This window comes from Strix uralensis, chromosome 4 (assembly GCF_047716275.1).
Source record: "Strix uralensis isolate ZFMK-TIS-50842 chromosome 4, bStrUra1, whole genome shotgun sequence".
NCBI lineage: Eukaryota > Metazoa > Chordata > Aves > Strigiformes > Strigidae > Strix > Strix uralensis.
In genome coordinates this window covers 102,292,109-102,304,268 of record NC_133975.1, presented here as the reverse complement: position 1 = coordinate 102,304,268, position 12,160 = coordinate 102,292,109, and the positions used below count along the sequence as shown (strand labels likewise).

General features: G+C 38.8%; 1 protein-coding gene across 4 annotated transcripts in view; it reads left to right on the top strand.

Moving 5' to 3' along the window:
- Positions 1-12,160, top strand: part of PRKD1 (protein kinase D1) — a 150,905-nt gene that overhangs the window by 92,314 nt on the left and 46,431 nt on the right. For all 4 annotated transcript variants that reach the window (XM_074868212.1, XM_074868214.1, XM_074868211.1 and 1 more), the window contains exons 3-4: positions 8,202-8,333; positions 9,064-9,224. In XM_074868212.1, the coding sequence (XP_074724313.1) occupies positions 8,202-8,333; positions 9,064-9,224 (293 nt within the window). The remainder of the gene's footprint in view (positions 1-8,201; positions 8,334-9,063; positions 9,225-12,160) is intronic.

Below are 12,160 nucleotides of genomic sequence, written 5' to 3'. Positions count from 1 at the left end.
TATGAACTGCCCTAGCTCTGCTGACTTTGATGGGACTCTGAAAACTCAGACTGTCTTAGACTGTCAGGATGGAATAGCAAAAAGAATAAAATGCTTTCTTTTCTCTTAGCCCAGTGAAAGGCGTTAATTGTTATGGCTTAATCAGTGCTTGAAGTGGAATAGTGTATAATGTATGTGTTATTTAAATTGGTGAATGCCAAGCAGTTCTTGTAGGGAAGGACTCAGTTATAAGTGCCTGTGGGAAGTCAATGGGATGCATTACTCTTAAAGGCAAGCCAAATGGGAGAGGGTAGCAGGAGAATGTCTGCTTTCATAGCTGCAAGATACTGCAAATCATGTGGTTGATGGTTTCTTATGCTATGAGGCGTGGATGCTAGATGACAGCTTCCATTACGTGAAACTCTGTTGCTCTTAATAGGAGGATCTCACCTCTGCTAATAGTTCAAAGCCCTTTTGGACTTGGAACTCAAAACAATTGGTAAATCATTTGCCTCTTTCTGAAAGCAGGAGGTTGCCTCTGTGAGTTGCAATGGCTTCTTGTTCTCATTTCCAGCTGTGCTGAATGATAGATCTGCTCCTGAGCCCAGAACAAGGAGTACTAGCCATTAACAGCCAAGTCATTAACAGACTTGATGAAACAGTCTTGTCAAAACTGTTGTAGTTTCAATGTCTGTGTTTTGGTGATACTAAGAATGCTTAAATAGATGATGACAAGTTAGCCTGAGAGTTAACAGTATAACAGTATCATATTAAGAACGTAATACTGCAGGCTTTTCTGCAGAGTAGTAAGTTTTTCAGGATATGGTTGTAGACATATTTGGAACCCCTTCTTTTTTTACTGTACAATTTTAAGTACAGCCAGAAAGTTGCCTTCACAGCATCAGTGCTCTGTCAAAGCAAAAGGGTAGCCTGACATTACAGAAGCTTTTTTGTTAATAAGAAAGGTCTCCATTTAATTTGAAAAAAAATACATATCTTTCTCTTCAGCAGCAGGGCTTTTATTTTTTCAGTCACTAACACAAGAGTATTCTGAAAGTTAAAACTTTGATTGTTAGTGGCTATATAAAGGCCTTTCTAGACGTGTAATTTTAAAAAGAAACAAATTACAAGATGATGGAAGAAGTTTAGAAGAACCTAATTTGTATATGACTGCTTCTGGAATTGCATGCTGTGAAAATTTAAGCTGTGCTAGGTTTAGCTATAGAAAGTCAGCTATGCCATACAGGTGGCAAAACAAAAAATATGAATTAGCCATGTTTATACAGACTAAAGATTTGTGTAATTTGCTGGTTAACATAGTTCTTCCAGATCAAGTTCTAATGACACACTAGTTTCAGTGAATAGTGATCTGGAATAACATTTAATGAGACAAGAAAACAGAATGCTGTCTGCAGGGCCTGATGAGAACATGTAAATCTGGAGCCTAGAAAAACACTATTTTTACACTAAAAATTAAAATCCAAACCAGTTCCATGCCTTTCAACAGAATGGAACATTGCCAAAACAAGTTTCAAAAGAAGGAGAAAGAATGATGTTTTGTATTCTCTTATTGCTGTATTCTGCAGTACTTGCCAAATTTAAAGCTTTCTTAAAATAAAATGCATTTTTCCTCCCTACCTTTTATTTTTAAATATTTATCATGTCAGTATAAAGTGATATGGCTTTTAAAATATATCATTATATAAAATGATATGATAAATTCCACTTATTTAGCCAGGAGGGTTGAAATGTAGAATAAGAATGATATTTATCACTGCTTATCTTTACCAAAAAAAGATACTAATGGTAATGCTGGAAGCATCCTAGAACTTGCCTCAGGTAGTCTCTAACAATCCTTCACTGTTCCCTCCCTTTCTGTGCTTTGTCTTTGATCTCTGGAGCTTTTAAGCATAACTTTCACACCCCTTCAGTTCAGGTGGACCCTTTGTTACTAGCTTCTGCTCCCTTAACATCACAGAAATATGGTTCAGTTGTTCTCACAGTTCATGGTAGGTGAAGTTTTGCCAGTCAACTCATCCCTGCTGAGTTTTAACTCCAATATTTACTTAGTGTTGTAGCAGATACAACACATACAGGAGGGTCAGTTCACCATGGAAATGACAGCCTAACCTGCTGCAGAGCTATTTAAATCCAGCTATACTTCAGTACAGACAGTTTACTTTTCTGTCAAGGAAAAAAATCCTGATGTTAATTCAACAATCAGTCAAACACTTTGGCAAAATTTAAGCTTTAATTGAAAGGCAGTTTCTTTGAAAATTGATCATCTCTGTTTTGCAACTCTACAAAAGATTTTATGGACACTTAAATTGGAGGACATTTAGATGAAAAAAAACCCTAAATACGTAATACTGCATGTGTGTTTACAATAACTGGTACAACAACTTCATGTTCAGTACTTTGGTTTCTGCCTCCCTAAACTAACTTTGATTTCTGCCTCCCTAAAGTTGCATTAATGTTATTACTGCTAAGTGTGGTATTTATTTGTAACATGAACTGAACAAACGATATAATAAAGTTGTTTCTAAATTACTTTTTTTGCCTTGGGAGTAGAAACATTTTTTATTACAAGAGCATGAGCCATGGTAGCCCATTAATTTGCATAGAGAGACAGGAAGGTTCGGTTACAGCTGTAATGGAAAGGATATCAATTATTTCTTCACCATTTATGAAGGAGGCGGGGGAGTGGGGTGAGAAGAGACCAGTACAACAAAAATGGACTTGGTAGAATGACAGTCAACAAGAAAATACTTCCCATCCACTTAACACCTTCAGGTGGGACTGAATTCAGGACACAGGAAGGAGAGCCAAATGATCAAATCCCTAAGGCAAAACTGCTTGTGGGAGGTTTTAATTTCAGATTTGCTTCTACAGAGATATTGATATTTACTTTTCGCAAAAACTAGTATTTTAATACAAAGGTATATTACAATGTTTTTAATCCATTATCTAAATTATTAAGCTAAATTGAAGTTACTGCATTTTCTAAGCTTAGTTGTGTTTTTACTGCACTGTTCATACTATTTGAAAAAACACCCAGTAAAACCATGTAAAACTTCTCTCCAATCTTACAATTTAGCAAACATTACCCACTCAAAATAGAATTTAAATACATGCATAACTTTAGGTAGGTATTCAAGTAAATAGGCATATACTTCCATAGACACTTAAATCCTTTGCTAGATTGAGACTTACACTTTTTATTTTACATATCACTCTTGTTTTAATACTGCTCCGATTATGTGCTCTGTATGCTTTTAGAAACAACCTTAGGGAAGTATTTTTTATAAACATATATTTCCAAAATTCATGTCTGAGGAGTCTTACAGTAGGGTCTTCCTTGCCTTTTCCCTTGGGGAGAAATGCATGCTCACTGAGTATTTTGTTTTAGTAAGCTTTTTGTTATGTGCAGACTCTAGAGACACAATAGCAAAAAGTGTACATTGCAGTTTTGTTGGAAGCCGATGGGGCATTGTGTTTCAGTTTTGGTGCTTATCCTTGAGAAAGCTCCCAGATGCATTGCTTTTCCATGATCATTTTGTTATGTGAAGAAGTGGAAATGTTAATCACAATATTCTTCATAAAACTGTAGGGTGGATATGCTGTGCAAAATCCAGAATCAAGAGTCCTGAACAGGAGTGAGGCTCTGAACTTAGGTTGAAACTCAGAAGGAATCAAGTAGGGAGATTCACAGAATCACAGAATCATCTAGGTTGGAAAAGACCTTGAAGATCACCTAGTCCAACCATTAACCTAACGCTGACCGTTGTCAACTACACCATATCCCTCAGCGCTATGTCAACCCGACTCTTAAACACCTCCAGAGATGGGGACTCCACCACTGCCCTGGGCAGCCCATTGCAACGCCCAACAACCCGATCTGTAAAGAAATACCTCTTAATATCCAGTCTAACCCTGCTCCGGCACAACTTGAGGCCATTACCTCTTGTTCTATCGCTTGTTACTTTGTTAAAGAGGCTCGTCCCCAGCTCTCTGCAACCTCCTTTCAGGTAGTTGTAGAGGGTGATGAGGTCTCCCCTCAGCTTCATCTTCTCCAGACTAAACAACCCCAGTTCCCTCAGCTGCTCCTCGTACGATGTGTCCTCCAGACCCTGCACCAGCTTCACTGCCCTTCTTTGGACACACTCAAGTAATTCAATGTCCTTTTTGTAGTGAGGGGCCCAAAACTGAACACAGTAATCAAGGGGCGGCCTCAGCAGTGGTGAGTACAGGGGTAAGATCACTTCCCTGTCCCTGCTGGCCATGCTATTTCTGATACTAGCCAGGATACCTTTGGCCTTCTTGACCACCTGGGCACACTGCTGGCTCATGTTCAGCCGGCTGTCAATCAACACCCCCAGGTCCCTCTCTGACTGGCAGCTCTCCAGCCACTCCTCCCCAAGCCTGTAGCGCTGCTGGGGGTTGTTGTGGCCGAAGTGCAGCACCCGGCATTTGGCCTTATTGAAACTCCTACAGCTGGCCTTAGCCCATCACTCCAGCCTGTCCAGGTCTCTCTGCAGAGCCTCCCTACCCTCGAGCAGATCAACACTCCCACCCAACTTGGTGTCATCTACAAACTTACTGAGGGTGCACTCGATCCCCTCGTCTAGATCATCAATGAAGATGTTAAACAGGAGTGGCCCCAAAACCGAGCCCTGGGGGACACCACTCGTGACTGGCTGCCAACTGGATTTAACTCCGTTCACCACAACTCTTTGGGCCCGGCCATCCAGCCAGTTTTTTACCCAGCAAAGTGTGGGACCATCCAAGCCGCAAGCAGCCAGTTTTGCTAGGAGAATGCTGTGGGAAACGGTGTCAAAGGCCTTACTAAAGTCAAGGTAAACAACATCCACAGCTTTTCCCTCATCCAATAAGCAGGTCGCCCTGTCGTAGAAGGAGATCAGGTTTGTCAAGCAGGACCTGCCTTTCATAAACCCATGCTGACTGGGCCTGATCATCTGGTTGTCCTGCGTGTGTTGTGTGATGGTACTCGGGATGAGCTGCTCCATCAGTGTCCTGGTGTCCTGGTTTAGCCAGGATAGGGTTAAGTTTCCCCAGCAGTGGGGGGAAGCTCTAGCTGGGTTATTCATATATCATGCTGACGTCACATCCTGGCGCGAGCACGGGAAGAATCGGTGATCGCGTGGGTTGGCGCAGCCAGTTCTCTCACTGCTGTATCGGTATATACTTTGCTCTGTTCATTGTTATCGCTGTTATTCTTATTGTTATTTTTTGTTGTGTTGCTGTTGCTCTGTTGTATTAAACCCTTCCTTATCTCAGTCTCGGGGCTTTGCATTTCACTGCCTTTGTGGGGGAAGGGCAGCGGCCGCGTGGTCTCAGACCCTGGCAGGGGCTAAACCATCACACCTGGGCACCAATGTCAAGCTGACAGGCCTGTAGTTTCCCGGATCATCCTTCCGATCCTTCTTATATATGGGCGTCACACTGGCTGATTTCCAATCTGTCAGGACCTCCCTGGTCAGCCAAGACTGCCGGTAAGTGATGGAAAGCGGCTTGGCGAGCACCCCAGCCAGCTCCTTCAGCACCTTTGAAGGCTTAGTGATGTGTTTATAGCAGTCCACTTTGCTGAGAAGTTCTGTTGTAGCATGCTGTATGACTGGAGTTTCCAAAATGCTTAAGACCCACGTCTTCATGTGTATATCACAATTTCATAAATAAGGTGAGAGGAGAGGAAGGTGTGAATTAGCAAGACCCAAAATGACTCCTTGATAGTCTCTAGGAGAACAAATGACAGAAAATACTCCTGTCAGCTGCTTCCATATGAGACAACAGTGGAGAATCCAACCTCCTAAACTGTAGGCTGACCAGCACAGTATTTTCTGTGCAGAAAGGTTACAGCATAGCTGTGAACTCCTGGAATTGTTTTCCTTGCTCCTCCATCTCCAGTTCAACTTTTCTTTAGTATCAAGGTATGATTTTCATCTGTACCTTGATCTCTTCTAGCTTCTGGGCTATTACAGCTCAATTGGTATCTGTATGTGGTAGGACCAGCCTGATAGTGGTACCTTTTCCTCCTGGTGGCTGCATGCTGGTGATAGAGACACCCAGAAGAATGAATCCTTCTTGAACTCCACAAACTAGTGATCTACTGGAGAAGTGTTGTCCTAGTTCTGATGATATATCTTCAATATGAAATTGAATAGGGAAGTTAATATGCCTGTATTTTGTTCTGTTTGTACAAGTGAAGAATAAATATGTATTTTTATATTTTAAATAACATCAAAATATATTTTAAACTTTGAGTGCTTGATCCTTCCAATGTATTCTTTGATTTGGTTGGAACTGCAGAAAAACATCTGACTATATGCACAGAAAAGATGGTTGACTGTAAGACCTAGACAAAATAAAACCATAAGCATATTGTTCAACATCTAAAATGCATTCTGATGAGTTGTCTTCTAGTATAGCAAGGAGAGCATTGCTGTTACAGAGTGACCATTGCCGTAACAGTGAACTTGACTGCTGTAGTCTGGAAAAAAATAGAAAAATAGCATACTTGAACAAGTATCCTTATGTGTTTGGAAGCCCTTGAGGCTGAAGAAAATGCCTGGCCTAACATTGCTAAATAAAATGTAAAGCTATTTTATTTCGGATTCAGGATGTTCTAACATGCCAGACTGTTTTATGAAGTCGTAATTTTATGAATTAAGTAAGCTTTTTAACATAGCTAATTATGAAAACCAGGAACAGAATAATTCTGGGAAAAGAAAGTTAAATCCTGAATTAAACTGTTTAGGTGATCTAGATTGTTTTAATAAAAATTAAAAAAAGAAGGTTTGATATCATTGAAGTCATTGAATCCTACTTTTGTGATGGTATTCCAAAAACATCTGTTAAAAGATGCCGAGACTGGTCGAGACTAGAAACATATTTTTCTGTGGACATTTTTGGAAAAGTTTCTTCTAAGAGTAGCAGTTTTGTGCACAGAAGGAACCAAGTCCAGGGCATAGGTCTTTATTGGTACTCTGCTCCAATCAGTTAAAAACCTTTTCTTGATCAGTATACAGATTTTTGATCCCCTTTTCATTAATACACAAGGAACAAGCCAGGGGCTAAGGGTATTTGGATCTTTTAGAAATTCATTTGAACTGAACCATTTAAAAAAACAGGGGTTTTTTCTCTCATTTGCAAATCAGGAGTGTATTTCTGTTGAGAGACAAAGCATTTTTATTAAGAGGCTACATACCTGGTTCATTCATACTCATATCTGTGAAGAGTAAGCACACACTTAAATTACCTGTTTAAATGGCAGTCTGAATGAGATCGTGTTTGCATACCTGCTTAATGTTTAACAACATTAGACAGATACTGGTTTTCATTAGCTTATCTGATACAAGCTTAGCATATTTAATGACAAAGATTTTGTTAAAGTATATTTTTAAAAGTATTGTGGTACTGCCTATCTCTGTGTACTAAATAGTTCTTAAAACACTGTCATTGTTTATTTTACAGTAGTGCCTTTAACTAGCCCCTATAGCTTCTGCAACCATTATACTAGTTGCAGGCTCACATCACTTTGAAAGGATTGGTGCTTCAGGAAAAGTACAGCAGTCTTCCGGACTGCGCTGCAAGGTTTTTGTCTTTATTGATGATTTGGTGTATAATTACATGTTTTCTTTTAAAACTCTAATGTATATTTTCAACTTGAGCAATCAGTTCACTGATAACAACATAGGCTGCTGGAGCCGGTACACTGAATGGTCATCTGAAATGGCCCATTTTTAATACATTTTCCTTTACTTGTCTTTAAAAAAAAAAGTTTCTTTACTAGATATGTTCAGTTTATCTTATGTATGTATAACTTCAGGTGTAGTGAGTCAAGTCTGTAAAAAGAGTATGTTGAAAAATTTCCAACATTTGACTGAACTCTGGCAATTTCTGATAAATGTTTTATACACTATTATCCTCCTCTGTTTTATTGGAAAAATATTCTCAGAGAAGTTATTGTTGCAAGTCTGCAAAGCAACTTTATTCTTTTTCCAGTGGTCATTGTAGTATGAAGGTATATCATCAATCTTTTTATCTTCAAAATAAAGTACAATGACCAATAAAAAATTCAAAGTTCATCATCATAGTGACCAAACAGAGTTTTGCTTTGTTCTGTGACGGAAGTACCACATAAATGGAGCATATTGGTTATGTTACTAATTTTATTAATTTTTGGAATGATCTTGTTGTTACAGCTTCTGCTACATTTGAAGACTTCCAAATCCGGCCCCATGCTCTTTTTGTTCATTCATATCGAGCGCCAGCCTTTTGTGACCATTGTGGGGAAATGCTGTGGGGGCTGGTGCGTCAGGGACTCAAATGTGAAGGTAAGCTGCAGTGAAATGTGATTTTTCAGTCTCAGGAAGAGACCTATCCATTCCAGTTATGTATGTTGTCTCTGATGCTGCTTTTAAATTGGTTAGGCATCAAAAAAATGGCAGGAGGTAGAGATAGTAAGGACTATCAAAATAATTAACTGATTAAAGAGTTGATCCTTTTGACTGCTCTGAGGCCTCCTAGATATGGCTCTGTAACCTGAAGTGCAAACAAATTGGTCTGTATGTATTTTTAAGAAAAGGCTTTCTGTGTCTTACACTTCCTTTATGAGCTTGAGCCTGTATCTCATTGTATATCATGTTAATTCAGATCATTAACTGAAATTACTGTCAGTCCATATGATGTTGCAATAGCTATCTTTTCTCATCTTGCCACAACTATTGGACTCCTGGCAGACTGTATCCAATGGAATATACCATTTGCAGTGAAAGACTTCTCTCAAATGCTGATCATAGAAATTTCCTGCACTTTAAGACCATAGATTTTTGAAAAAGTGAAGAAAAAACACTTATAGATATAACTGTTCTGAGCTTATAACATTATCTCTCTAAAAATTTGTAGAACATAGGAGCTAAACCAGCAGAATGGAGAAAAAAGTCTAATCAAAAATAAGGGTGGTAGTTTTGAATTCTTGTTGGTTTGGGGGCGGGGAGGGGGGGGGGAATTCTTTGCTTTTTCCAGTAATAAACCATAATCAGATGGCTTTACATATCTTTTCAGGCTGTGGTCTAAATTACCATAAGAGATGTGCATTTAAAATCCCTAACAACTGCAGTGGCGTACGTAAAAGGCGCCTGTCAAATGTGTCCCTAACAGGACTCAGCACGGTTCGGACAGTTTCTGCAGAACCCTCACCCAGCGTGCCGGATGAAGCCCTTCTGGTATGGGATTCCCTAGCCATAGACACCATGGGTGTTGCTGATAAGAAACAATGACATTTGGTGTTATAGGATCTGGTTTTGCCTGTTACAGACTGCAGAGGAGGGTGGTATGTAAATTATAAAGCATTGCTGTGAGAAGAGGCATCTTGATGTAAAAGGGAGGTCAGCAGCTTAAAGTATGTGGGTTTAAGGTATGTATCACTTCTGATACTCCCAGGAGTCTCCTCCCTTTGTCAAGAATTAGGTTATTTTGAAGGTCTAAACCTGCCACCCATGCTAATGTGAGTAGTTGCATCTTGGAGGATGTCTTCTCTGGAACTAGAAGTTGAATTTCTTCTGTATCAGACCATTATATCCATTCGTTTATGATATAGAAAAGATTTGCCACAGGAGCACTGTGACCCAAACACCATGGTGCCAAACTGAGTTATCTGTCACAGGCAAGGCTATAGTTAACTAGTTGGAGCCTGTGTATTTAGCATATTTCTAAGTGTTTAGAAGAAAGTAGGAGAAATCTCCATTATTTTCCTAAACAGACCTTTGTGGTGAGCGTATGTATATGTATGTCTGTAGGTGTGTAAATGTATATATATAGATGTACAGCATACACACAAGCACACATGAATGTATGGTATACTTTTATATGCATTAATATAGTAGTTTTCCATCATGAAAACAGCTCTTCTGAGAACAAAATGTAACGCCTACAGGAAAGATGGGGAGGGACTCTTTATCAGGGAGTGTAGTGATAGGATGAAGGGTAACAGTTTTAAACTGAAAGGGACTAGATTTAGATTAGATGTAAGGAAGAAGTTCTTCACTGTGAGGGTGGTGAGGCACTGGAGCAGGTTGCCCAGAGGAGCTGTGGCTGCCCCCTCCCTGGCAGTGTTCAAGGCCAGGTTGGACGGGGCTTTGAGCAACCTGGTCTAGTGGAAGGTGTCCCTGCCCATGGCAGGGGGGTTGGAACTAGATGATCTTTAAGGTCACTTCCAACCCAAACCATTCCATGATTCTATGACTGGAGTGAATTAGAATGATACATATATTTTATCTCGGGTACATTTGTTCCTTTTAACACTCATGGTCATAATATACTTGAATAGTTAAGAATTTACACTGTGTGTAAATGAATCCACTCCTAAGTGAAAGTTTTGAAAACCTTAAGGTTTAAAAGAGAGGAAAGAATTTGTAAGTACACACAATAATTATCATGTTTTCCTCTCAATTAGAATATTAAACTTATTAAACTTGACATACTAAAAGGACACTATTGCAAATGATGTAGACTTGGTGCTATATGCAGTACCATCTATGAACCATAATTATGTACTTATGCTACTGATTATCATTAGCCTAAAGCTACTTGGAAATTAAGGTTAACATTATGAATTTGTATTTTTAATTGAAAAGCTGCATAAATGCGTAAGGCGCTTAAGTTCTGCAAAAACTGCAGCAAGAAATCTTCATAATTCTTCGTAGGTTGTTTCAAAAATGCTGACTTATTCAGACCAAGGCAGAAAATTTTGAGGAAAGCTGACCCTAATTCTGAATTGTTTCTTGAATTTTGGTTGAAAAAATTGTATGAGTGAGCACCCTGGTAGACTCTCTATAAATATTCACTGCACTGTACAGTTACAACATAGCAAAAAATTTCAATTCGAAAACACTTTTAATTATATGACTGCATTGTTTGCTGGTACATTCTTACATGAAATACCTGTTCTGCAAAGTTACGTATTTCAAAACTGTTGAAAATAGTAAAATTGCCAGTGAAGAAATACAGTAAATTTCATATGTACTGCAGGCTATACTTCTGAAAGAACTTGTAATCATCAGTGTACCCATGCTGGTGATTCAGAACATGACACATGCACACACAAGTGCGTGAACAATACCTTTGCAGTAGGTACAGGGATGGGCATTAGCCTAGACAAGTGAAATAATTTTCTGATTTCACTTTTATTTCAGGAAATCATGGTGTCATTTACCAGATTTTCGGAAGTGCTCTCACATATGCCTTCTGTCTCTCTTTTGTTTTGTTTTGGGTTTTTTGCATTGAATGTGTTTCAATTTTTTTCCCTTTTTTTTAAGTGTGCATAAGCTTTGTCAGTTCTCCTGTGTCAGATCTGTCCTTTGGACTCCATTCTCCTGCAGTGCTTGTGAGATAAGTTTTATGGCAGTTTATACTGTGGTACCAATCAAAGCATGTACTTTGGAATGTGTTTCGGTTTTCTACAGTCTGTGTGAATATACTAAGAAACATAATCCTCGTTCACAAAATTGTATCATTCATTATTAGTATTGATGTGGCACTTGAATCACTGGTAGCAAAATAGAACCTATGTTTGGGACCACTGAATTCAATCAGCTATCTATCAATTCCTCAAATAGGACTAAAACAAATGTTATTTTTACCCCTATTTGCTATGTAGAGTCAGAGCACTTCAGAGAGAAGGTGTTCCTGGAGATCTTTCATAGATGGGATTATTAACTAAGTTATGATTTCAGAACCTTTTTGTTGATGTTGTGTGAACCAGAAAGAATCCAGCCTTAGCTCATGGTGTTGAATTTAGCTTGTAAGTCTGGTTTCTGGAAGAATGCCACTTATGAAATGAAGAAGTTATGCCCTAACTTATGAAATTGTGACATTCAAAAAAATATTTTGATACAGGATAATGTGGAATCCTGAAAAGGATACTTTAATTATCCTTCCTTAGAGAACCACCACACACAGACAGTTTCAGTTGGGGTATAAGTGTTTTCATTAGCCAATAAAGTATTTCATTTGAGCAGAAAATTGACTGGGGACTATATTTGAGTACAGCTTTAAAAATCTAAAAATCTCCGAAGAGTAAAATCTGGGCAATATCCTTTTTTTTGATTCTTAACTTAGTAGTATAAAACTCATCAACAGAAATGCTAAGAACAAGTAGAAC